This window comes from Phasianus colchicus, chromosome 20, assembly GCF_987193195.1.
Source record: "Phasianus colchicus chromosome 20, bPhaCol1.hap1.1, whole genome shotgun sequence".
NCBI classification, from domain to species: domain Eukaryota; kingdom Metazoa; phylum Chordata; class Aves; order Galliformes; family Phasianidae; genus Phasianus; species Phasianus colchicus.
In genome coordinates, this window is record NC_143455.1 from 7,715,049 (window position 1) to 7,742,374 (window position 27,326).

The 27,326-nt window shown below is 50.1% G+C and overlaps 1 protein-coding gene across 4 annotated transcripts; it reads right to left on the reverse strand.

Moving 5' to 3' along the window:
* Positions 1 to 3,361: 3,361 nt before the first annotated feature.
* Positions 3,362 to 27,116, reverse strand: AXIN2 (axin 2). 4 transcript variants are annotated; one of them, XM_090121802.1, is made up of 11 exons: positions 27,007 to 27,116; positions 24,459 to 25,367; positions 19,070 to 19,210; positions 13,994 to 14,096; positions 11,923 to 12,063; positions 11,220 to 11,716; positions 10,897 to 11,079; positions 10,382 to 10,612; positions 9,672 to 9,767; positions 8,272 to 8,439; positions 3,362 to 4,357 (listed from the first exon to the last, which is right to left on the reverse strand). In XM_090121802.1, the coding sequence occupies exons 2-11, from the start codon at positions 25,283 to 25,285 to the stop codon at positions 4,231 to 4,233; spliced, it is 2,514 nt and encodes an 837-aa protein (XP_089977928.1). In that variant the 5' UTR covers positions 25,286 to 25,367; positions 27,007 to 27,116; the 3' UTR covers positions 3,362 to 4,230. The 4 variants fall into 4 exon arrangements, with proteins under 4 accessions (XP_089977928.1, XP_031454694.1, XP_031454693.1 ...); XM_031598834.2 differs by lacking the exon at positions 27,007 to 27,116 and adding an exon at positions 26,418 to 26,664 and having other exon boundaries at positions 10,897 to 11,076; XM_031598833.2 differs by lacking the exon at positions 27,007 to 27,116 and adding an exon at positions 26,418 to 26,664.
* Positions 27,117 to 27,326: the final 210 nt, after the last annotated feature.

Genomic DNA, 27,326 nt, shown 5'->3' on the forward strand with positions numbered 1-27,326 from the left:
GATTGATTTAAGCCATTCTCCATCCTTTCTCTGTGTGGCTGTTTTCTGGGCTCTGCGATTAATAGAATGTTTGGAAGCAATAGGATTGGAATCTCAGTTAAAGACTGAGCGTTCTTACGTTTTTTTCCTTTTTAATTAATCTGAGGTTGCTCCTGGGGCGGAGCAGTTGGATGAAGGAACAGGAGGTTAATGCAAGGTGAAGGTGGAAGGGAGGGACAATGCTGATACACCACAGCTGGGCTGGATTGGGGCACCTGGGAGGAGCAGTTTGGAGGGAGTTTGCATGGGGCTTCTGCAGTGTGAGGCAGCCTTCGTCACCTGTGCTGGCTCTGCTCCTATCTGTGGTCTAATTTATGTTCGTGAAGGGAGGGACAGGGGATTTTTTCATGGTTTTGGGGTCTTTGCTTTGCTGTCTGAGCAACTGGCGTGCAGGAAAGCACCACGAGGCTATGGAAGAGGGCTGATGTGCTTGGGATGCCATCCAGGCTGGGGACCTCCTGGCCCCTCTGGGAGATGGCTGGGTGTGAGCAGTGCTGGCCTGGCAGAGGGACCCCCCTGCTCCTCCCCCCGTTATTGCTGCCCACCCCATCCCTGCTGCTGCTCCCCAGTGCTGCTGCTGGGGTCAAGCAAGAGCACCGCTTGCTCCTGCAGCCAGGGAGGCCGTGCTCCCTCACACACACGTATCTCTGTGCCATTACAGCCGTTGGAGTTACGCTTTTAGAGTTGTAACCATACAACTTTCCCACGCTGCCTTCGCAGCGCAACGCCGACAAGACAGGCCTGGATCAGGGGCCTCATCCCGCGTCAGGCTGAGAAACAAAATGCTTCTGAAGCACTGAAGGTAGCGGAACATTTTCCCAGTGTCACATTTTAAGGTTGCATCTAACGATCTCCATGTCCCACTTATAATTGAAACAGAAGAGAGTGTTCACTTTTCATTCATTTTTAAAAGACTATTCAAATACCCTTTCATCTCCGCTAAACAGCCTGCCATGTATTTGAAGCCATTTTATATTTTGTTTCTACAGACATCCAAAAAACAGAGGTGAGTATTTTGGAACATTGATAGAAAGATGCAAAGGCTTGCGAGGCGCTGAATGGCTTCAAGCTGCCTTGAACACATTCATCTTCCCAAGAAGAATTAGGCACAGTGTGATTCATTTTAATAGCAGAAGAAAAATAATACTACGATGTAGTGCTAAGTTCCCCACCTTTGATGGCAGACTAAAAAATGAGAGAGAGGAAAAAAAAAATCTTTCTTCCCTTCTGTTGCTGAAGTCTCCCTACACCCATCCGTTATGTCCAGCTTATCAATTAAGACGAACCCCATGAACTTCAGATGGTTTTTAAAACAAGGCACCATCCATTTAAATGTGTAAAACTGCCTGCAGCTCCCTTTAGCTGTGGGATTCAGTTCTGGGCTCTGTGTACTCGGTGTGAAGTTGAGCCCTTTGATAGAAGTTTTACTGATGTTTTAAATGAAGTCTTCTCATACACACAAAATAACCCAGATAATTTAAAACCTCACAGTAAAAATAGGGTGGAGGAAAAAGAAAAAAAAAGTAGTCGGTGCCATTGGTCTAGCAAAAGAAAAGAGGCTGTCTTTGGTTACCAACATGACAGACCAAAAGCCTTTCCACAATTGCTTTCCCAGGGTTACTTGCTGGAGATGGGGAAGGTCTGGGCAACAGCTGGGAGACAAATCCAGCCCTGGTATGGGCAGCTTCCCTCAGCAACAAATTAAGGTCATTCATCTATAAAATAGGTTTTGTACCATAAAGACCAGTGAGAGGACGGGTGCACAGCTACCAGCAGAGCCAGCTCTGGTGCCCACAGCTTAGAATCACAGAATCATTCAGGCTGGAAAAGACCTCCAAGGTCCTCAAGTCCAACCTCATCCCACCCCCACTATGCCCACTGACCACATCCCTCAGTGCCACATCTCTGTGGTTCTGGAACACCTCCAGGGATGGGGATTTCCCCACCTCCTGGGCAGCTGTGCTGGTGCCTGACTTCTCTTTCAGAGATTTTCCCAATATCCAATCTGTCGGGCTGGGCCAAAGGAGCCAGGAAGGGACAGGTGATGTGATGTGGGTGGTGGAAGGAGACAAGCTGGCAGCCAGGAGCATCCCCGGTGCAATCGCAGCTGGGAACAACCCCCCACCCTCCATCACCTCCATCCCATCACTGTCTTGCAGGAGAGCTCCAGCACTGAGGCTTTGAGAAATCACAACTGGCTTCTGCAACCCGAGTCCTCATCTTCAACAGCCCTTTCTCCTCCACCAGCCAGGCTGAATTTGTGTCCCAGCTAGCTGGGTGATTGAACCACTGTGCTCAACACAGCTTCAGCCTTTGCGATCCCTACCTGAACCGGAATGCTTCCCAGCAGGAATAGCTCCTGACCAGGCAGAGCAGGGACAACAGGCAAGGCTGGGCTCTGCTCAGCTCCCACAAGGTGAGAAGGATTCTTTTCAGACAGCAGAGGTTGTGGGGAGGGGGGAAAAAAAAAAAAAAAAAAGCAGACGATATTAATTTGAAAAATATAAAATTTTAATAAAGGCTACATCTCTTAATTACAATAATTATTGTACCAAGTTTTTTTTGTTTTTTTTTTGTTTTTTTTTTAAATGAAACTCTTTATAATGCATAATTTACAGTATAAGTAGAACAAAATGCCATGGCAAAAGTCATGAGTACAGGACTTGTAATAAAAGGCATAAAATATATTTATACATAAACCCCTTAAACAAACAAGGGAAAGCTTGAACCCTGAATATAGGGCGACGCATGGTCTAGTAACACCATGCAGGCACAGGTACTGTACTGATTAAATTTAAAAAACACTAGAGATAGTGTATTAATATTTTCACCATACATTTTCTACAATATATACAGACTTACACAAGGTAGCAATGGCAAACAGAATGCACAGATTAACTTAATCAAAACCCAACTGTAGAAATGCAAGGTCTTGGGAAAGGGCTGCTGTGTCCTTGCGTACGCACTCAAAGCTTTGCAAAGGGCTGCAGGGAACTTTGCTGACTCCAATGCTCACTGTGAGGGTAAGGCCAAAAGAAAAAACCACCCAAACCCCCTACAAATCACACACTCCACAACCGTCTGCAAAGACACCCCGTCACAGGTCTGTGTCCTTTAAATATAAACAAGATGTGCTAACAACACTGAAGTAGAATGGCTAAAAAATTAGCTATGTGGAATACAAGCAGGTTTTTAACGTGGTTTCTGTGCTGTGTCCTTTAGGTGTGCTCTATATGACAAGGGGAACTGGATGGCTCCTTTACAGCCCTCCCAGCACTCGGGTTTTGCTCCAGCTCGCCTCAACACAGGCAATGAACACCGTGCTGAACCCTCAACCCTGACAGCAGCACAGCAAAAATCCTCACACCTCAGAAATCCATGGACAAAACAGCAGGTTGGTGTTGCCGTTGTTACATTGCAGCTAACGGATTGAATGCTTAAGACCTTTATTTCCAATTAGAGCAGCATACGTTCAAATGCACCGGTCTCAAGATGAATGGTAGGACAGTATTTTTAATATCGGGTTTTATTATTATTATTTCTTTAGAAAAGTTTTCTCTTCACTCAGAGAAATACTGGGCACGACACCATTCCTTCCCTCCTCCCCCTTCAAAAAAATAAAAAGTAATTAAAAAAAAAAAAATCATGAATGCGCTCCTGGCCACACTCCTACGCTTTAGATAGTGGGAACAGTATAAAAAAATAAAATCATCCTTCCTCCCATCACGCCACTTCCCAGCCCCTCTCTTCTCCATTGTTAAAGCAGCATATCCAAAAACTGGACTTAAGGGAAAACAGACTGTTCAATAAATATCAATAAGGATTACTGTTAAGGTAAGCTATACATAGTTTCTCTTAGTCCATAGATTTCAGATCCCCGGGAAATCATATATTATGTATGGAAGTCTCTCAAACACGGTCTGCATCTCCAATAGCCAACAGTGGTCATGTTTTTAATAAATAGTACGGGGTTTTTTATCATCTCAGTACCCAACTCATGAATAATAAATGCCATTTTTTCCTCTAAGGCTAATTCAGCAAAGTCTTCATAGACTTCACTTTTTTCTTCATTGGTTCAAAACTTTCCTTCAGAACTTTTTTTCTTTTTCCTTGTCATCACTACTGTTGTGTGTCCAAAGGCTTTTTTTTTTTTTCCTCTAGCTTAAATTTTCTCAAGAAACACAGATGCCATCAATCGATCCTTTCTACTTTCCCAAGAATCCTTCCTTCGTACATGGGCAGAATTGTTTCGTCTTCCCAGATCTCTTCAAACACTGCACCGCAGTCAAACTCGTCGCTTGCCTTTTTGAAGTAGTATCTGTGGCGAGGAGAATTAAAACACAGTTAAAAATCAAAAGGTAAAGTAAAGGATGCTTTGGCAGTTCTTTAAACCACAACATTTCCAATCTCTCTCTCCTAGGACGCTACTTCAGTTCCCAGCACGGCCAGGAAAAGCTTGGGGCTGGTTCCATATGAAAGCACCGCTGGCACCGCAGGGCCACGCAGTGGGATGGCAAGGGGACAGCAGTGGGACAGTGCTGGGATGGAAGGAGCAGAAACAACAGCTGCTGCAGCACTGTGAGTAACCCACACGCGTTGGCAGGGGATATCCTCAGCCGTAAAGAAAATTAGAAAGCGCAGTGATTTCTGGTCAAATATCTTATTTGAAAGAATAAATAAATACAATTTCAAAGCAAAGCGTTCTTAAGGTTCCCCTCTCTCCCCACCTTCTTTCTTTCATGTGTTTTCTTGTTTCAAAGCGGAGGCCCAACATTAAAATTAGCAACTGTTATTAAAAGGAGAGGCTTTTTAGGCATACAGACGGATTAAAGGAAAGCCTTCCCAGCTTCCTGCAAAGCAGAAGCTGAAAACCTGTGGTACTTCTACAGCAAAACTGGGAGCTTCCCATTAGAAGCAACAAAATGCCTAATTCACATCTCCATTTTAAATGACTGAAACTACTGTATTTGCTTTCTGACGCTTCGTAGCGGTCACATGCAAACCCCCGGTCTAGCCTGCAAGATGTGACACTGGAAGGTCAAGTAGCAGTGTCCTGCATTCCTTCTCTTTTGCTCTGGGTCATTAGATCATGAAACCAATGCTCCCAGAGACAAAAAGTACCCCCACCCCTCCTGTGTCAAACAGTAAGGACCCCTCTATTATCTTGAATTAGACCGTTCAGCTTCTTGATTAAAGGTTCCTTTTATCCCGTTCCTAGCTTTCTTCCTTCTAAGGCTGCTTAATTGCATATGCAGAAATGAAGGGCTTCCATTCAGAGGGGTAGCATTTAGGGAGCCTGTCCGTCTGCCGCCGCGCACCTCCTCAGCCATGCCTGCTCCCTCATCCCCAGAAATGGAAAAACCTCCATCGGATGGATCACCAAAAAGAAGTCAGTGCCTGAGGGTGGTGGATGGCTGCTGGGTGGGAGAAGGAGTTTGCAAAAAAGGAGAGGAAGCCAAGCTCCTTTTTACTACCGAAACTGAAAAGCCAAGGCATCCAAGGCATGCTCCTATAATCTGGGTGTGATGTAGTGATGGTCATATTATGCATTTTTAAAAATCACCAGCAACGCTAGCTTTCAAATCTATCTATTTCTAGGATATGTTAAAGTTGTTTTGGTAGGGGGCTACAGGCCGGCTTCTTGGTTCAAGGGACTGAAGCAGCTCCATTTAGTCAAGGTACATTTAGGGTTTATGTAAGTCAAGTCATTCCAAGCCAAAGTGACACATGTTGTGTCCTTAATGGTTCAGCAAGGAAAACATCTTCACATCCTCACAGGCTGTGCTTGCTGGCGGCCATGGCACAGCTCCCACCCTGTTAACGCCGCAGGTCAAGGCCACAATTCCCCAGGCCAGCAGGCTTGAAACAAAACCCAAAACAGGGAAAGTCTGAATGAATTACAAAGAACTTTCTCTTTCCTTTCCCCTTCTCCGCCCCTCCGCAGATAACAGCCGCTCTTCCCAATAACTTCCTCCCCAAGCCCAAACGCTGGCTGTGTTTACAACATTTTTATTGGAGAAAACATGCTGTGACCTTTTACATAATTACAACCTTATTTCACAGAGAAAAGGAGAAAAAAATATGTATTAAAAAAAAAAAAGAGGAGGCAAAGCAAAATCCTCCCCCACACCATCTTCAAACAAGGCGCTCGGCTCTTATTTGCTCAGAAAACGGGCTTTCCATTGAAACATATTTTATGTGGCAAGCTTTGCTTCTTTTTTTTATTCCTCCCCTTCTTTTTAGACATCTGGTACCAATAGAGCTGAGCAGGCCTGGCGTTACTGCTCTGTTTTGAACCTCTGCCACGTTAAGATTACCCGACACCACCCAGTTTTTGTGTGTGTGTGTGTGTATGTTTGTTTTTTGTTAACGCCATCAGCGTTCAATCACTGCTTGATTCCTTCATTTTTGGGGCTGGGAGGAGCAAAGCAGTGAGGGCTGTGGGGCTGCCCCATGGCCAGCGGGCACAGGTCTCAATGCAAGGGAAGAGCAGGGCCTGAAGTACCCGCCTCACAAACTGATTCAATCAATAAAGAATTTGGAGAGTCGAGCATTTATGCATGTCTTTGTGCATTAAATGAAAGGCAAAGGCTTCAAAGACATGCTTATTAAATGTGCCTTAAAAAGAAATCAATGCCAGATGTGACCAAAGCGGCCTAGTTAGTGCCTCCCGTAACACACACAGCACTCCGGGCACTGCGGCCTTCTTCCCTGAAGGTCACCCGCAGTTTCACTCAAAGTCCAGCCAAAAGTCAAAGCTTAGATCAAAATGATTCCCTGGAGGTACACACATTTGTGTAATTAGTTTCACCTTGTGTCTGTGCAAGATAAAATACTGGGCACGTACCCAAGTTCCTTTTATAAATTTCAGTATTGTCTTTACCCAGGTGTAAAGGGGTGAGATCTAAGCAAAACATTGTTTCATCCTTGTCAGTCACTTAAAAACATTTTCTAAAGTAATTACAGTCTGACAAGACACAAATAATTGCACCTGGAGGGGCTTTCAGGCCACAGAGGTTCCAGTATCCTACTATAGCACTCAGTCATCGCACAAAAATTGCTACAGAAAGCAAACATTGGAAGAAAGAAAGAAAAAAAAAGATTATTTGGGGGGGGGGGGGGCAGGAGAACAGAGCAGCAGCAAATCACAGCAAGGCTCAGGAAACTGGGCTGCAACCAGGCTGTGGGGCTGCACCTGTGTTTGCAGTGCGAGGAGGTGCACCCTGGGCCAGGAGAGGCTCTGCAAGCTGAAAAATGGCACAGGGGTGAAAGTAACACCAGAAGCTCTCCTGGAGGGTATCCAGGTTGGGTGTACTTGCAGGTTGCTGCCATCTGATGGCAGCTGGGTGGGCTGCAAAGATGGTTTTTGGGCAGGACTGGCAATATTTCAGCCCCAGCCCCACTGGGTGGCATTCAGAGACAGACCCTAGCTTAGCATCCCTCAGCCCGAGAGCTCCCTGGGGTGAGTTCTGATTCGCATAGGTGGAATTTCCAATGCTAGAGACAAGCCAGCCATGGTGCACCAGCTGGAAAGTCCTCTTAACAAAACAAAATGACCATTTGGAAGTTAAATGGGAGGCTGCCAGTTACAGGGCAGGCTGCCTGGCTCTTTGAAGAAGTGCCAAATTCAGTGCAAATGCAATCCTTCAAGCTGGACCTTTCCCCCCTGCTCAGCCTGAAGGAGAAGTGGCAGACAGATGATCCCACTCACACCCGAATCCACTGGGAAAGCAAAGCAAAAACAGCCAACAAAGACACAGCCATGGGAACAGGAAGAGCAAGGAAGCAGCAAACTGGCTAAACAGGGCCCTGGCAACCAGCCACGTGGGGTTTGCTGGTGCATGAGGAGGAACCCAGTATCACTGGTGGATTTTTCCCTACTAGGCAGAATTGTTTTTCTCCCTAACAAAGAGAAAAAGCTTTTCAAGGGCTGAAGCAAAGTGGCCTACACCTCATCTACATGCCCACTCCCATGCAGCATCCCAGCCTCACACCTATCAGACTTATGGCAACGCTGTTCAAACAACCACCAGGAGCTGGTGGGGCAGAGATGGCACTGTGCCTGCTGCTCTACCCCCAAGTTGCACTTGGTTTGAGTGGGAAAAAAATCAGCAGGCTCCAAAAGGTGATGTAAGCATGTCACTGTGGGTAGCTTTGCAAAAAAAAAAATCTGCTGATCCTTTTGTCTTATTTCAGTACATGACAGAACAAACAAATTGCAAAGATTCTTACCTGTAATTTCCCTTTTTGCTCAGCTGTTCTTTAAAGTGCCCAAGTGTCAGGCTCTGGGCCTTTAACATCCTCCTGTAGGGAATTTCTTCTCCACAAAAAAAATAGGTGACAACCAGCTCACTAGACTGAGAGGTGTGAACAACCGGGAGTTTCTTTGGCTCTTTGTGACTGTGAAACAAAAACAAAACACAACACACAAAAACTCTATTTTTCCATCTGAGAACAGGCAGTTTCACGGCGCTCAGTCTACATGTAGCACTGGTCAGAAATACAGTGGGTGTGACCTGAAAGTCAGATATTCCTGCACTCGAGGTGAATTTGTCATGCTGTGTTTGCACAGCACTTAGCCCTGTGGGATGCTGGGCTCTGACAGCAGCTCCTGGTCGCTTTGATGGTGGAAATATCAGCATCACAAAGTGCCCAGCCTCAGGGTGCATCTGGGCAGTGGAGGCTCAGCCCCATTTGCTGGGTGGGAGAAAGGAGGGATGGAGGGGAGGAACTTGCTGGAACACCAGGCAGCAGGACTGATGGCCAGATGAGTCCGCACAGGTTCACCCCACAACCCAGACCAGAACACTGAACATATCTGAGTTTCATTAACAATCAATCTGCCTTCATATAAAGCATCTGACAAGCCTCCTCCTAATGCACAGAACTACCTGCAGCCAATAGCAGCTAACAAAGCCAAGTCACCGCCAACCAAGGCACCTGAGCAACACAGGTGAGCTTATTTTCACCTGTGAGCAGCAAGGATAAAATTAACTGCATCTTGTCATTTGAAATAAGGAATACTTCTTAAGGAATAATTAAAACAATATTGCACAGCAAAATGGCAACGCTCTGGTGAATGCCATGCAGCCAAATCTACAACTGCTTCTGAGGCAATGTACACTTGGCATGTCAAAAGGTCACAAAGTGTTAGTCCACAGTAATTTAGTCTTCCTAATTTGTTCTAAGTCTTTGTAGAGTGGCTTCAGAAAAAAAGCTGCTAGCAAAGACAGCTGGTGGACTTAAGGTCAACCAATTAAAAATGAAAGGCTCTAGTCAGGTGGCTCAGTCTGGACTTCAAACATTACTCATTGCTTAAGATGAAGAGGGTAAGAAAGAAAACTTTAATTATTTAGGCCATTTTAGACCTCTCTGTAGCAGATTTCTTGTTAAAAGAACCATCCTGTAATTAGACTAATCCAATCTTTGTCCACTTTACAGGAATGCAAGTTAAAAAGAGCCGGAGACAAGATTTGAAAATGTTTTGTTCTTTCTTCAAGAAGAATGTTTAAAAGACTAAACTTCAGATATAAAAATTTCCTGCTTTTTCAAAGCACAATCCATTTAATGAAAATATAATTATTACTACACATGCATATTTCCCAATCCTCTTATGCGTGTGCAATACTCACTCTTCTGTCGTTAGACTTGCATTGCAAAAAGGGGTGTTTCCCCCCTGTACAGCAGTGGAGTGGTTTCGATCCCTCTGCTGATTTGAGGTTGAACATCTGAAGGTTGGAGGGGAACACATGGGGGAAGAGAAGCAAAAGAAAAAAAGATACATTTTTTAAATTGTTGAAATATGATCTTCCTAATTGAAATCTCCTGTGGATTGTTAAGTCACTCTTTGTATCAACCTGCACATGTTGTAAACAATCAAAGGAAGAATTAAAAATACTCTGGGCTAATGATCCTTCCATGCCCAAACGAATGATAACCAGCCCAGTTCTCCACTTAGTATGTAGCTGGAGTCCATCCCAGAGGAAAAATGGGCAAATTACAGCCATCAAAAGAGTGGAAGTAATATTCTACGATTCAAACTATTTGTACTGGGGTGGGGTGGGGTTGGAATAAGGAGGCTCATCCCTGGGGCTGGGCCAAACTGTGCCGTCATGCAGCCCTACGGTCCGGCCCCATTCCTGACCTGGACCTCTACCTACAACGGGAGGAAGATGCCACCCGTGCCTGCTACAGCCCTACCAGCCCTCAGCCTCCGCTTGTCTGAAGAAGAGCACAACCCCAACACCCAGCAACCAGCCCTGGCTGAGGCTCCTTCCTTACACAAACCCACATCCCAGCACCCAGCCCAGCCGGAACACTCCATCCTTCCCACTGCCCTTACCGTTGCTTCTGAGGCTTGGAGACTTCGGCGAGCCGGCGGCACGCTTCCTCCAACTGGGCAAGGGTGTTGGGTGGGGTGAGCGGGGGCATGGCGGGGTCCTGGATGAAGGGGTGGGCAGGCTGTGCCCCACGCGGGTGGCTGCTGGGCCCCCAGGGGTGGTGGCGGCCGGGGCGCTCGCTGGGGGCTCCCTTGGCGAAGTCAGAGCTGTAGGCCTTCTTTGTGCTTTGTGTGCTTGGGGAGGGGAGGAAGTCGGGTTAGAAAAGCTGGAAAATATGACTTTAATAGCAGCTCCTATTCTGCTCGCTCCCTCTCAAAAGTCTGTCATAACATGAAAGGAGGTTTATTGCCAAAAACATGACATTTTTGTGGTTTTTCTGGTTCTGCGGAACAGCTTTTATATTAAACCAGAGGACCAAAGAGTCTCATTTGTTTTTAGCGATTGTAAAAATAGACAGCCCATGTAATATATAAATATTTACCGGGAGCGATATTGCTGTAGACAGCTGCATATTTACCTATGGGGCTTGTGCTTATTTTGTCTCTCGCTCTCCAGCATCCACTGCCAGACGTTCTGTGCCCGGTCCGCCTCTCCACCAGGTAGCTGCACCCCACTGGGGCCAGGCAGCCCTCCGTCCCCGGGCAGCAGGGTGATGTTCTCCACTCCTCTGCCTGGCCTCTTGGTCAGCGTGCCTGTCCTGCTGATGGCGAGAAGGGGACAGAGCCCACCATTAGCCCACGATTAGTCCCCTGTGCTGTCCCACCACCCAGCCTCACACAGCCCCGTTGCAGCAAGCTGGTGGGTTTGGGTGGGTGCAATGGAGAAAGGCTCGTGGCTTACCCAAAGGGCTCCAGTGGAGGGAGAGGTGGGTCAGTGCCCTTCGCGTGGCCCTTGCACTTGGAGAAGCAGTAGTAGTCGCTGCCTGCCGGGCAGCAGCACTGCACCCGCTGCGCTGCCTCTGCCTCGATCTGCTCCTTCGTCTTGGGCACGGCATGATGGTGGATGTAGTGGTGGTGGACGTGCTTGGTGGTCTGCTTGGTGATAAATCCCTTACCCAGGAGAGCGCAGGTGGCTGGTGAGGCAGTGCTGGGCTGCAGCTTACCCCCCAGCAGGTGGTCAGGGGAGCGGGCACGGGGGCTGTGCCGGCCCATGCCAGGCGACTGGCAGCCGGGGGTCTTCAGCACGCGGGAGAGGTGCTCATCCAGGATGGCCTGGGGGTCCTCCTCATAGCTGCCAGATGGCAGGAGTGAGAGCGGGTGCTGCTGGTGCTGGGGGTTCACCACCTCCCGACCGCTCTGCAGGCTGGCGGGGAGTTCCAAGCCTTCCTTCTCCTCATCCTGGAAGGAAAATACGAGTAAGAAATAGATGCAAAGGGACGGGCAGCTGGTGAGGGTGTGCCCCCACAGCTCACCCAGTACAAGAGCCACATTCCTCCCTGTACTCTTAGCCCTCAGCATGGGCAGTACGCAGCCCCTCTGCCCCCACAACCCAGCAGCGTGCAGGGAGCTGTGCCCAGCCCCGGCAGGACTAATCCTCCTCCTACCTCCTTGATTTGCTGCAGCCTCTCCTCCAGACTGTCCATGGTTTCTTGCTCCTGTTTCAGCTTCTCCAGCCGGGAAATGAGCTCCGCAGCAAAGGCAGCCGGCTCCACCGGGGTCATCTCCTTGGGAAGGCGGTGGGTCCTCTACAAGGAGCGGGGACAGAAGGCACAAGGCATGTTTAGCAGGCAGTGCAGGGCGCTTAGCCGGAGCGGCATCGCCGGCCCCGCTACGCTTGTTGTGTCTCCATGTTTGGATGAAAAGACGACCGCAACTAGGCATGGTCTGCTCTGGATTTTTATGAGCTAGTGCTGTGGCCTCATGGAGTGACATCCTCCCCACCAGCGTTTGCCTTCGGCAGGAGCAGTTGGTCGCACTCTGAGGAACCCCGCTTGTTCTCTCTGTAGTACAACCAGCCCATCAGTAGCTACTCTGAAGTAGAAAATCTTCAAAGACTGTTGTCAAACATCAAAAAAGAAAAAAAAAAAAAAAAAAAGAAAAAGAAAAAGAAAAAAAAACCTCTGAGGTGGGAGGGAGAGACTTTAACTCAAGGAATAAAGTGAGTATAAACAGAAAGGAGTTGGAAATTAAAAAAAATAAGATGGGGGAGAAAAAGGGAAAGAAAAAAAAAAAAAAAGTCAAACGGTTGCAGATCAGAGAAGTGCTGGTAATTTATTTCCTGGCTACACACTGGGCACCTTTGAGGTAGTGTTGTCTCAACAGTGTCCTAGATCTCTTCCCCCCCCTCTCCATCTCTTTGTACAGAAAATGAAGAAAGCTGCTGCAGGCTAGCAGTGCTACACTGCTGAGCTTGGCTGCCTCAAGCAGATCTATCAAGGGAAAAAGGGAACATCTCCAAATCAAGTGCAGAATATAAAAAGGCAAAACGAGAATTTCTGCCAAAAGAAGCAAACATGGCAGACAAACGGGGGGGTAGGGGGGGGGGCGAAGAGTGAAAAAAAAAAAAGGGAGAAAGAAAGCACCCACCTGACTCTGCCCTCCTTCCTGCCACCCCCACGCAGCCCCACTCCACTCCTCCTCACCCCCATTTTCACTCTCTCCCCCCCCCCCTTTTTTTTTTTGAAAGCAAAAAGCTGAACTGCCAACTCTTTCACATCCTAACCACCAGATGAGGTGGGGCCTCTCTCCGGCAACCACTTAGCTCCAGAAATGATGTGAGGGTAGAAAAAGGCCACTCTGCTGGAAATTGTCACTCTTACACAAGCTGGCTCTATTCAGTCCCTGATCAAAGCACTGCCTTACAGAGAAAGTCGATTTGCACGCCCTGGGACAAAATAATCTAATTTACAAGCTCAGGCTATAGAACTTTCTTTATGGAAGAAGGGAAAAAAATACCAAAAAGAAAAACCACATAAACCACCCCCCCTCAACCAGAAACATCATCTATGATTTCTTGCTGCTTAAGACAGCAGAAAGAGGAATTTTAGCATATTAATCTCAAGACAAGATGAGTTTATACTTGTCTGTGTAAATAGTTTATTCACTGCAGGAATCAGGAGTCTGCAAGTCAACAGAATTAGCAAGTCAGTGAGTTAATTTTCGAGAGCAAGGCTACTCCACAAACTGGATCCCCTCAAAGTAAAGCAGAGAGAGTTCTGGAGGCACATATTTGCTGCAAATGTTTCTCTTTTGGGAGAGCCTGCTTCCTGCCAGCTTACAAACGGTGGGCTTTGAAGGCTGAGGGTAATGATGTGCATGAGGTGAAGTCACTCTGTGTGGCACAGAGGTGTCAAGGTGGTGCCTGGCTGCTGCACCTGCAGCCAAGGAAGGCTCTGCTGGACCTAACCTGAATATCCCTGCTTGAATTAAGCCAGGATGCCAAATTTAGGGTCATCAACGAGCCCTAATTAGCACTTGGCTTTCAAGGAAGGACCAGACATGACTACGTGGGTTTCTGCAAGGATGCTCAAACACGTAGTTCCCACTTGGCACCCAGCAGCATCTCTTCAGGAAAGCTGAGGCACTGTGTAAGGATGGAATCACTTCTCCCTTGCTCCATCCCCCCACGTGTCCTGACTCCAACCCAGACCCTGCAGCTCCCACACCTGAACTTACCGGAAAATGAGGTAGAGAAACTTGACCGTTGGCCTTAACACTGCGATGCATCTCTCTCTGGAGCTGCTTCTTGCTCCCAATTCTGTACGGGGGGATCCCATCTCTGCACATGGAAAAGAAGTCACTGTCAGCTGGGGCTCCCCATCCAGAGGGAGGCACAGATCAGTCATAAATGGCTCCACGCAGCCACCTCGTGCTCTACCCAAACCAGCTCTCCATCACCTCCAAAATAACCCAAGCATGCTGCAGGCCCACGTTCTCAGACATCTTGAGCACTCTGGATGCCACCTGGAGCCAGGATAAGCCTCCAACATCTGGCGGCTTGGAAGGGGCCTGTCACCATCCACGTGGATGAGCAGTAATTAAGTAAAAGCCAAAAAGCAAGCTGAAGGCAACTCTATGTGAGAAGATGCCTAAACATCGTTAGCTTTACTACTGGGACACGGCCCTTCCATTGACAGCTTTCTGCTTTTGCCCTTTGGCTTCATTGCATTTTTCACCACTAATTTAAGCTGTCTGAGATCATAACTTTCTTCCTGCTCAGAAACATCCTACAGGACACTGGCACTTATGGAATCAAGAAGGAAGGAGCTGATGATGAATGGCCACCAAAAAACTGCTTCCCATCCCTAGGGCCCTACTTGAGCTCTGACACAGTTCTCCTGCCCTCAGGGTAGGCACTGCAGGGGGCAAGCAAATGTGGGCCTCAAACTTCAAGCACAACAGTGTTCCTGTTGGCCATGCCAGCCCCATGCCAGGAACCCAAGAGAAGAAACTGGTCGTAACAGCACGCCACATGGCTGGCTCAAGACTATGAGGGGTGTTCTCACCTGGCCATGCAAAAATATTACCCCAGCTGGGATTAAAGGGCCTTCCATAGAGAGCGGGGACAACAGGAAGAGTGTGCCTGGAAGTCCTGAATGTCTGATTCCACCCCTTCTCTCAGACTTGCCGAGAAACTTTGATCTCTGGTCCAGTCCCTTTCATCCATCTGCCCCCACACCTTACTCATCTCCTGAGCAGAGAAAATAGCTCCAAAAAGCCGAGCTGACACAATGTCACCCATGTCACCTCCTGCTCACGGTTTGAAGCGCACTGCTTCAGGCCTCTGGGAAGACCAGAGCCAAGCTTTCAGTCACTATTAATAATAAGTGACTGTTTTAATGAGCGAAACTAAACTGCAAAACCCAGAGTGAAAGAGCAGAGCAATTCCATCCCCATAAACTTGGAAATAATGACAGAGAGCACGCTGGGCCTGTAACAGTCCCCAGTGCCTCAAGGTGATCATCAGCCTCTTCCAGAGGCAGACCATGGATGTGTATGACATACAGGAGCTCGTTGTCCCCACTGCACAACACAGGGCTGCAGAGTGCTTTGCAGGGAAGCAGTGAACCATGGTCACCACTGGTGTTCCCTGAGTGTCCTGAAGGACACCTGAAGTACCTGCATGGGGCTGGGGGAACGACTGAGAGCAAATCTTGAGTGAAGGACAAATCATCTGCACTTTCAGAGAGACATCTGCTCACTGAGATAAGGGTCTCTTAGGGAAGAGCATCACTTTAGGAAGTAAGGAGTGAAACAGACATTCTAAAGGTAAATAAAAATGCCAGCATGCACACAAGCCATGCATCCATATGTAAAGTCCAAATCCTGTTAACCATCAATGCAAGAGCAGGTGTCCTCTACCAGCAGCAGTCCAAGAGGCTCGATGGGGAGGAGCAGGGAGGGGACACAAGGTCTGTGCTGAGCACGGGGCACACAAGGACATGAGCAGAGGGTGTGGGTAGCTCCCACCTCACTCCAGCCTGCAAGAGAGATGCTGTCCCCAGCCTAACACTGCCATCCCTGCAGGGTGTCCCCATGCTTTGGGACTGTCTCTGCCCAGCAGGATGCCCCAGGACAAGCAGAACAGAACAGGAGCAACTGACTTGTGCTGTCCTTGCAGCCAAACCAGGTGACGTGGCTTGAAAAGGAAAAGCAATGTCTTGCAGAAGCTGACCCAAGAGCATGGCTCCTCTCTTGATTTAAGATTTGGCCTTGTTCAGGTCACTATGAAAGCCACTCCTTCCTCCTAAACCTCCTCTGGCTGCAGAGCCCAGATCAACCCTCCTGCTCCCTGCTTTTACAGCCCTGCCTTGTCAGAAGAGTTTTACAACTTGTAACAAAGTGCAGAATTAAAAAAAAAAAACCACGTATTTCACTGTGATGAGAAGGCAGCAGCACAGCTCAGGAAAGCCAGTCTGGAGAATGAGGAGGGAGTTTTATAGCCAATGTGACTGGGAGGAAAATGGACAATGCTGGGTGAGAAGGGAGGAAGAGCTGAACAAAGCACAGTCACCCTTTGCAGCAGGGACAGATGGATGGAGCTGGAGCCAGGCTCAGTACAGCAGGAGATACTGTGGGGCACAAAGCCCTGATGCTGAAATAGACCCCAATCATGAGGAGGAGAAAGAGCCTTTAAAAAGAAAATGTGCTTGGCCAGAGGTTCCAGCACAGAGTGCAGGCTTAGGGTCAACCCAAGCAAGAAAGTGCTCACCTTGATGCAACCTCTCCCTGCACGCCAGTAGCAAACTTTTGCGCTCACTTTCTTGGCCATTAAAAGCTGTAAGCTGAAGAACTGCAGGGTTTAGGCACTAAATAGTAGAGTTTAATTATAAGCAGCTCAGCTAACCAGGCTGGGGCTAGGCCAATCTGTTTCTGGGGGAAACACTAGCTTGAAGTCTTCTACCCAGTCAGCTGCCATTTAAGCTGAGCCAATTATCTTAGCCTTTTGACTCAGATGTGCCTGACCTAACCTGAATGTAGTTTTACTGCTGCTTTGAAATATCAGACTCATGCGCATATGCATTCACTCCCATCTTCATTTGGCAACGGCTCTGAAACAAGCCTCTGATCTTGCCAACATCAAAAGCCTGGTTTGTAAGATAAGGTAATATTTGAAGTTTGCTCAGCAGCATTCCCCTGTGTCCAAAGTAAATCCATAAATAAGATATAAGCAAATAAAAAAAAAAAAAAAATCCCCTTTCCTCTCCCCCACCAATCAAGAAATGGAAATAGAAATTTGCATGATGCTTTGTGGCCATTACAAAACACACACAGGCTGCTCCAGCACAGAGCACCAAGGCCGCCTGCGTGCTGCTGGGAGACCTCTCCTAAGTCCAGTTCAGGTTGAGATTCATTTGGACAAACCTGACTTCTGACAGACTTTTCCAGAACAAGTTTTTCCTCTCCACTTGATACCAATATGAGCCGAAAGAACTCATTTGCATTCTCACTGATGACACAGAACAAAACCAGGGCCCCCGTTGAGGCGCAGCACAGCTCCCAGCACAGCACAGCACCGCGGGGCTCCGTCGGTGCCGGCTCACCCCAAAGCTCCTCCTGCCAACCCGATGGCGGCCAACTCTCCATAAAGAAACTTGTCCATCAGCCTTAACTTCAGCCGTGCCTCCTCAAGCACCAACTCACGGCTCCCACCTCCACCATGCAACCACCCTGGCGTGGCCGTGCCATCCCCGGATGGAGCAGCAGCGCAGCGGATGCGCGCTCCAAGCCCCCAACCACCCCCCAACCTGGAGCTGCGGGCAGTTTAATCAGCCAAGCTTCCCCAAACTCTCACAGCCTGCACAGGCCATTGTTATGGCAGGAAAAAACAGGCAGGCTCCTTTCATGCGCTGCTTTATGGGGAGCTCCTATTCACTTGTTCAAGGAAATTTCAAAGCGGGCTGCTACCCTCTTATCCCCGCTAAGCTCCCCTGGACTAACAATGGGCTGAAAGCGATTCAGTTAAGCCTTTCATCCACCATGCACTTTATTTCTCACTCAGTGCTCTCATCTGTATAAGGCCTACAATTGGCATTGCTGTGAAGAGAGGGTATAATCCTAGCCCTGTGAATCCCAAGTGACCCTACACTGGTCCAGAAATGACTAACCCAATGAATGCTCTGTTGACACATGATCACATACAACCAGAGCCAGTAAGAAGAAATAAAGAAGTCACCCTATGATTCAGCTCTTTTATTTAATGCCAATATTGTTCAATAAGGGAATCTGGTGGGACAACAAACTATTTTTTTCCGTAATATCAGTTCAAAACACACTTGTGTATTAAGAAAGAAAAAAGCTAAATAAAAAGCTTTTGTTTACGCATCAAGGATTTTTGGTAAATCCTGTTTTCCATTGTGCATCATCATGCAGCACTGTCGATTGAAAAAACAGCATGCAAATCTCTCCCAGGAGTACACAGGAATCACTGCCACATCCGATAGGCACAGGGGAAGGTTCAGTTCTGGGACGTAGACCTGGAACACAGCACTGTTATCTGACAGGCTGTGCTTCTGGAGGACTTGTACTTAAGTGAGGATCACGGAACACAAACAGAAACATCTGCCTTCTATCCTGTTGAAGAAAGTGGTCCTTAAAGCACTACGTGAGTCCTACCGACTCCCCTACCTCCAGACACAAAAACACCATTTCTCTTCTGCTGAGGAAGGAAAACTGCAGGAGAACACTCAAACTCTGCACACTGCTGAGTGGTGAGGAGGAAAAAACAGATCCTGCCACAAAACCATCTCCTCCCTGTGCTCCTAACACACTCAGACCTGATCCAGGCAGTTCCGTTCAAAAGGTTCTTTGAAGGCTGCCCCAGCCACACCAGCTGAGCAGCTATTTGCCCCTTCAGGTCACTGGCCCTATTAATGTACATTCTGACATTACGGATGAACCTTAATTACAGAAAGTGCTTCCTACAGGAAGTAATCTCCTCCTCTTTGATGGCTGATAACTAGTTAAGGAAGCTTGGCCTTAAGACAAAAGGCACAGGGAGACTGCTCCTTGGGTTAGTCAGGCAGTACTATTAGCATAGGGGAAAACACGTTTGCTCAGCTGCAAAGTGCCAACAGAGGGGTTCATCACCTCCTTCCATCCGATACCTACGGCAATGGCACAAAGAACAAGGCCACCAGGCCTGGCTGCCCTCTGGGCTTGGCTGGGCCCACAACTACCTGCAGAGCATCAGTACAGCCCATTTGGAGATGGTGTACCCCAAAAAGGACCCGGCCAGCACGAGGTACTTACACACTGCTGTCTGTCATCGACATGGAGTCATCCGTCAGGGCATCACTGGATATTTCACTATCGTTTGCACTGGTTGCTGGGGCAAAGACATAGCCAGAACTCACATGGTAGGGGTTAACGGGATCGTTCCTCTTGAAGGACCTAGAGACAAGCAAACAAGAACCCAGTTATCAGCCAGGCTTGGGCTGGAGCACAGCACGTGAGCTTAACACTAGCACTCTCCATGCGGGAACCCAGTACACCCCTCGAGAAGCACCAACCACCACTGCTCACACCAGCTCCCTGCCAGCAACAAGGCCATCACCAGGGCACGCTGTCCAAACCATGCTGTCCAACAGCCCAACATTAAAGATGCGGCCATTGGCAAAGGACACACAGCTCAGAAAACCCCAGGAGGTGCCCCTGGGCATTTTGATACCTTCAGAACCTTGGTCCTAAGAGCCTGGTGCTGTACTGCTGAAGCTAGCAGGAGCTCTGCCACCAGCAAGCACTGGATCAAGAAGTTCATAGCTTGAGTCCTACCGAGGACCAGCTTATAAATGCTTAAACCTACTCCGAAGAGAGGAGGTAAGGCATCTTTGAGAGAAGTTATGGTATCTGTGTATCGGAAACAAGAGAACTGCCTGGCACTGCTAAGCAGGAACCCCATGCATCATGGCTGCAACCTGCTGCCCCAGGCCCCCCAGAGAGAGGCGCCATCTTCCTGGCACCACAAAGGCTCGTTTTCAGGGTGAACCTCCTCACTGAACAGCACAGGATTTCTCATGCTTAGGGCTGGGTGAGGCGGGAGGAAGGCAGGAGGACAGGAGCAGCTGCAGGTGGCAGCTGGAAGGGAACAGCTTCATCTGAAGAAGCAAAACCTGAGCCCAGCCAGGATGGCTGAGCCATCCCCACCACCCATCCGCAGGCAATGCTGGGAGCTGCGATGGGGTCAGTGAGCAGGGAACCACCAGCTCAGCTGGGATCAATCCCCTATCTTGGCAGGCGATAAGGGGATTATGCAGGGAGGTTTGAAAGCTGTGTGTTAAGGTGCACATTTTGTTCCCCTGAGAGGGAAGATGGGGTTGTTAAGCTTTTTCGTTTGTATATCAAAGCAAAGGGCCTTGTCATCTGATAAGGACTGCTGATTTTAATAATTAGAGCCACTTACCCAGGACTTGGGGGCCTAAGGAATGTGCCAGCAGGCTCGGCAGGTTTTTTAATGGGCTTTCAAGGTCCCCACCCCCACTGCAGGGCTGGGGGGAGTGGTGGGATGCAACAGAGCGACCCTAATAGGGGGCAGCAGCTGCCCCACTGCTGTGCACCCCTCCCTTGCAGCATGGGGAAATGGGGGCTTTTACAAAGCTTGGATTAAAAACAAAGCAAGAAAAAAGAAGGGGGGAAAAAAGTTATTAAAAAAAAAAAAAAAGGAAAAAAAGAAAGAAGAAAAAAAAAAAAAAGAGGGGGAGAAGCTGGGCCTCTCTGGTATGAGGTGCAGGGCTGGGGCTGCTGCAGGTACTCAGCCCAGCCAGGGCTGCATTCCTTTCCAAGGGAGGCCAAGGCAGTGCTGATGGGGAGATCAAGATGTTAGAAAACATATAGCTGCAAAAAAATGAGATAGTGAGGAATGCCACAGGAAAGAAGTTAAATCTTCAAAGATAAATTAATTCCACATGTGGGTGAAAGCTAAGTTATCCCACTACTACTACAAAGGAGTTTGCTAAACGCATGCAGCCTTCTGCTGTGATTCAGAGGGATGTGAAGTCCCTGTGACACTGCGTGGGTCCTTGGTGGGCTTCCAGGGGATTGTGCAAGGATGCAGCTCTTTCCTAACTCTGATTTGAAACCATCACGGGTCTTGAAAGCACACACAAGGACCACAGGGCTCAGGGGGGTGGGATGCTCCAGGGTCCTGGATTGGGATGCTCCTCAGGGATCCTGGAGTGGGATGCACTGGGGTCTTGAAAGCACAGCCCTCCCCAGCTGCCCCAGGAGAGCCACATTCCTGTGCTCTCCCAGCAGACTGTTAGAGAGGCTGTGCTGGGGGTGGAGGCAGCAGCTGCTTATGAACACAGCGCAGGGTGAGGAGGTGTGTCCAAACGGTGTTTGGAAAGATATAATTAGAGAAAGTGGCCAGAACTCACTCCTCTTCCCCATCAGTGGCAGTCTGCAGCACTGCTTCCCCCACCAAAACCTCACTGATGAAAAACCTCCAATGTTCACCTATCTTTAAAGCAAGCCCCCACTCCCCACACTTCAAGCAGAACAGCCCCTGCTCATTTTCCACATTCCTTTTTTCTTTTAATTGCTTTATTTTCACATGACCACCTGGCTGCAGGAATTGCCCCCAGCTGCACCACACTGCCTGCAGGGCTGGAATTGCCATGGAAGCAGTGGGCTCCAGTGCAGCCCCAGCTCCACGTGCAGCTCTCCAGCTGTCAGGCAGCAGTTGCTTTGGTGCTTCAAGGAGAAGGTCTGATGTTTCTCAGACTATTCTTATCTGGATGCAACGACACACAGCATGCAACTCTCTCTCTCTGCCACCTTAGGCCATGGGTGTATCAGAGCTCAGGGCCGTTATGATTCCAGGAGCTCCTGGTTGCATCCCCTACTATCAGAGGGCCATTTCAAGTGGGTCCAAACTCTGCTTTTTCAAAAAAAAAAAAAAAAAAAAAAAAGAGAGCTCCAGCACTTCAAACCACAGAGAGGAAAGAAAATTTACCAGGAGCATTTTGAGGCAGAACTGAACCTCATTAAGTACTTTCTTGGGACAAACATCATAGGGCACTCACAAGTTTAAAGGCAAAAAGAAAAAAATGGTACAAACATGGGGAGGGGGGGAAGCATATTTTAAGAAAACTATGTTAATCACAGCTTCCATACTCTAATTGTAGAACACTGCTTCGAGCATAACTTTACAATGGCATCATTTACTTTGATAATTGAAGCCAAACTCAGTTCCAATAACTTTGCACACAACAGCTCCACCGGCGCGGCGTTCAAAGGGCAGGAAGCCTCGGAGCCAGCACTGCTGATGAATGCAGGGCTAATGGGAGGCAGATGAGCCCACCGTGCTCCCAACACCACTTCAGTGGCACTGACAAGGCAAGAGAGGAGAGCTGCTCTGTGCACACAAAGTGATGTGTGATAAATTTAGAAGGGCATGTAAATAATGGCTGGGATTCCTAGACAATGGGGCCAGGTCCAGCACACTCAGCAGTACTGATGCTGGGGATGAAGGCTCAGCCACACGCTTCCCACAGATTGCCATGGCTTTGGCCACAACTCCGTGCCTTGGGATTTCCAGGTGCCTCCTGGCCCCAAATCCTGGATCAGGTGCCATCAGCCCCATGGTGCTCTGCTCTTACAGTCCCACTGAGACCCACTGAAGCAAGTGGGAAGAGCCTGCACAGCACTTCCAAATCGTAGCACGCTGGGTCCAGGGCAGGAATTCTTTGATTCCATTGCACGTATGAGGAGGGAGGTGTGGTTTGGCCACTCACCAGGAAAGACTTTGTGGGAGCTTCAGCTCCAATCCTGAGCGCCTTCCTAAATGCTGAGTGATGAGAGATAACCCATCCACATGCTCTTAAAACACACACACAAAAGTGGCTCTGCAAATGGGCAGCTCAGGGAGGGACAGAGAAGCATCGCAGCTTGACCTCTATCTCTTTGCATTGAGATCTCTTGGCCCCATGGAGAGCAAAAGCTCCTGGAAATTTAACAGGAGGTGATCAAAGCACAGCACACCACCTAACGTCCTAGGAGGGCAGATCTGACATGTGAGGAGCAAGCTGCATTCATCCTGGGACCAACAAAAAGAAGGGAAAAAAAAAAAAAAAGAAAAAGCCCACAAGTGCTAATCAGGGAAGCAGCCACAGCTGTGCGAGAGCTCTTGTGGACCTGGAGCATGTGGGCTTCAGCAGGGCCTGCAGCTCTGGTAGGACACCACACTGAGCCCCCCCAGCCCCAAACACCAACAAAGCCTGCAAGATGAAAGCACCCAACATCCTCTCCTGGAAAGCAAGCGGAGGGCAGCAGGTCACAGCAGGCTCTGGAGAACAGCAGACTCTCAGACAGCAACACTGAAGCACGAGATGAAGAGCCCCAAACCCCAAGTCCTGCACACAGCTGCCAACCAGAGCTCCCACCCTAAGCAGCCTCCCAGCACAACCACAGCGGGATGAGACGCATCCCCCTCATACCCCCTCCCATTCCTGCACCGCTCTGGTGGCCATCACCTCTTCTCTGCCTCCAGCAGGGGCAGAGATACCGAACCAAACCGCATCACCCCGCAGCAAGCAGGAGGCTGAGCCCCACAGCGGGCAGCTCAGTGCAGGGCAGGAGGAGCGTTCCAGCACTGCCTCCCCCGCTGCGCTGCCTTGCCCTTTGATGTCCATGAATCACAGACAGCACTCCAAATTCCCCTAACCGAGATGTCAGGCACTTACCAGAGCTAAACCCAAACTCCCCATCCCGCAGACAGGAGCGCACATCTGCCAGCAGAGCCCTCTCCTCTCAACCCTGATTCAACGAGCCACACTTATGGCAAGGGTGGGGAGAGGAAAGAATACATTTTCAGGGGATTATACAACTCATCATTCGCTCATCAGAGCCTCCTTCCCATCCCCCTTCGCTCGCAGAGGGCTGTCTCTCTCCTCACCATCACCAACACACCAGAGGGGTCGGTGGGCAGAGTGCCCCCAGCCAAGGGTCTGCCACCACCCCCAGCACAGGCCACGTCCCCTCCAGTGCCATCAAACAGCCACAGCCTGAGCCCAGCTTGGACCATGCAGCAGAACAGCACCCAGGTGTGCTATTCCCCTACACCTGGGCTGCCCCTATGACCTTAACTACTTCATTTTAAGTATCCTTCTGTATACACTGGCCCAAAGCCACCCCAAATAGCTCTGACAGGACACCAACCACAACGCAGCGAGAGAGGCTCCGTATCACACAAACAGCCAAAGCAAAAAGCAGATTTTCTGCGAGCTGCATAGTTGGGTGTAATGAGCTCGTACGTTTCCTGCTCGACGACCACACAATTGCTTCCCACATAACCAGCAGAGTTAAGCCCTGGCTGATGGGGAAGTCGGGGAGCTGGCAGGTTACATTATTCATGTGCCTCTATGATCCTCTCCACTACTGTGCTTAATAGGTTTGAAAGTCGAACCAATAATTAACGTGTGTCCGGAGGACATAGTTGCTATGAAGTTTTTGATCTATAAGAACCGAAAGAGCCAATGGGGCCGAAGAGCACAGCCTCTTGTTTTCCCTCTGCAGAGGGAGCAAAAAAAAAAAACACACAAAAAAAAACCCAACAACCAACACCCCCAAATCCCCGTGTCCCACCGCCTCCCCCACACGCAGCCCCAGATCCCAGCACAGCCCGTTTCCCAGCTCCCCTTACCTGTACCCATTCTCCAATGTCTCAGTTGCTCTGACGCTCGCCGTAACCCTCAGCGTTTTGCTGGACAGCCCAACCACTGAAGGCAGCATTTTGCTTTTGAAGTCAGCGCAGCTCCATTCCTCCTCCTCGTTCAAGGTCGGCAGATAGCCACAGACAACTTTTAAGCTCCCCAGCCCGTTGCTGCTCATGTAAGCGGGGTTCTCTCCTCCGCTCCGTACGTATTCGAGGTATATATCAGAAGTTAAAAACATCTGGTACGCATTTTCCTCCATCACAGTCTGGATCTCAGTCTGTGCCTGATCAAACATGATGGAATCTATCTGCTGCTTCTTGATGCTATCCCTTATGTAGGTCTTGGTAGCAGGCTTGAGCTGCTTGGAGACGATGCTGTTGTTCTCAATGTACCTTTTGTAGATAGCTTTGGCTACTCTTGAAGTTTTGGTATCCTTAAGGTCCATCTGCCTGAAGCCATTGCAGGCAAACCAGAAGTCTAAGGTATCCACGCATTTTTCCCTTTCCAAGAAGGTCCGAAAGAGATAGGCACCATCTTGATCTCCCAACAAGGAGTGCAGGGATTTGGTCCAGCGGGCCAGCGGGGAATCGGGGGACGCGCTGCCCTCCGGCTCCCCCAGCCCGTTCTCATTCCTCCGCGGGGCAGCGGGCACCGGCATGGCCGTGAAGCTTTGGCTTTTGGCGAGAAAGGAGCTGTGGGGCTGCGGGCATGGCGGTGCCTCTCCCTCCTCCCCCGGCACCGGGGGTCGGGGCGCGTCCTCCCTGAAGCTGCTGCCGGGGTCCGGGAGGTGGGCGAGGAGCACGGCGCTGCTCATGGCTCCGGAGCGGGGCTGCGGGAGGCTCCGGGAGCTGCGTGCCGCTCGCTCGAGTCAGCGGGGGATCCTGGGAGGCTCCTCTCTGGGAAGGGGGAAAAAAAAAAAAAAAAGGGAAAAAAAAAAAGGGGGGAGGAGGGGGGTGGGAGGGGTAGGAGGGGGTGGGGGCGGGGGGGGGAGAAAAAAGGAGTATTGATCTAATCAAAACCAGATCCTCCCGACATCAAAGGCAAAAAGTAAACAGGCTTTTCAACTCTTCGCATTCACAAAAAAAAAAAAAAAAAAAAAAAAAAGAAAGGGAAGGAGGGCAGCGCGGCGCTCCCCGCAGCCCGACCCGAGCGCGGCGCTCCGCTCAACTCCACGCTCACTTTAAGTACCCCCCCCCCCACCCCCCCCCGCCCTCCAAAAAACACTCCGCTCCCCCCACGGCTCGGGCGGCCCCCCCCACCCCTGCAGCCCCCGTAGGGACGCACCCGCGGAGGGGGCATCGCTCGCTCCGTTTTGGGGCAACCCCGAACCGGAGGGGGAGTGCGGAGGGGGGTGGGGGGGAGATGAGGCTTTGCGGCAGTTTGCGTGGGGTCCGAAAGTGGGGCAGCCGCACATCCCCCGAAATATATAAAAATTGGGGATTTAAGGCAAAAAAAAGAAAAAAAAAAGGGGGGGAGGGGGGAAGGAGCAATGGGGAACGGCGGCCGTACCTGGGAGCAGCGGGGCATCCCGGGCCGGGCAGCCCGGCCGGAGCCATCGGACCGACTGCGGGAAGAGGGGAATAAATAGCAAAGAGCAGGAGGAAGGGGGGCACGGGGGGAGCAGCCCCGGGCGGCGCCGACCCCCTTGGGCCGCGTTGGAGCAGGAGTGCGAAATAGCAACGCTAATAAATAAAAACCTGCTGCAGAAATGGCGACGGGTTGGGAGGAGAGCGCGGAGCTCGAGCGGGCACGGAGGGAGGGGACGGGGCGGGGGGGAAAAGTCCGGAGCGACTTCGGGCCGCGCGCAGCCCCGGCCGCGCCCGCACACCGCCAAACAGCAAGAATTAAAATCATCATCATCATCATCATCCATCTGCGTGCCCAGCGATAAAATAAAACCCCGCGGGGAGCGCAGCCGCTGCCCCCCATCCCCTGCTGCCACTCACCGCGGTGCCCGGAGCTGCTGCGCGCCCGCGGCCCCGCCGCTCTCCGCCGGCAGCGCGCAGGGCTGCCCCGCGCCTTCCTCCTCCTCCTCCTCCTCCTCCTCCTCCTCCTCCTCCTCCTCCTCTCCTCCCCGGCGGTGTAACCGCATCGGAGAGCATCGAGGGGGAAAGGTGGGAGGGGGGGAGCTGCGAGGGAAGGAGCCCACTGCGATCCGCACCTCCCTCCTCGCCCTCCCCTGGATATTTATTTTATTTATTTTAAATACAAAAGCGTTGGCCCCGCCCCGCCCCGCCGCCTCCCTCCCTCCATCCATCCCTCCCTCCCTCCCTCCCTCGCCGGATCCCCCCGCCCCGTCGCCCCCCCCCCCCCAGCTCCGGGCTCTCCCCGCCAGCGCTGGGCGCATCAAAGCGGGGCCGGCGGAGCGGTCCTGAAAGGGCGGTACTCAAACATAGGGGAAAGAAAAAAAAAAAAGCGAAAAAAAAAAAAAGAACCCCGAAAAAAAAAAAAAAAAGGGAAGAAAAAAAGAACATAAATAAGGAGGAAAAGAGGAGGGAAGCACTCCCTGCATCGCTCGGTACACCTCCACCCCACCTCGTGCACCCCTTGTGAGAGCCGAGCCTTCCGCGCGCAGGCTTTGCACCGTTCGGGTGGAAAAATGAAATAATTCTATTTTGGGGAGAGGATTTTGGTCCCTCCTCCCGGTATCCCGGAGCGGGTACGGAGTTGCCAGGACCTTATCAAAGCGCAGAGCCGCAGCCGCCGCCCCCGGGCGGGAGCACCGCGCGCCGCCGCCGCCTTAAAGGGACCGGAGCCCGTCGTGCCTCCCCCCAACCCCCCCCATCGCGGGTCTCTGCCCGGTGCTGCGGGTTTGGGGGGAGCTCGGAGGGCAGAGGAACTCGGCGGAAAGTTTT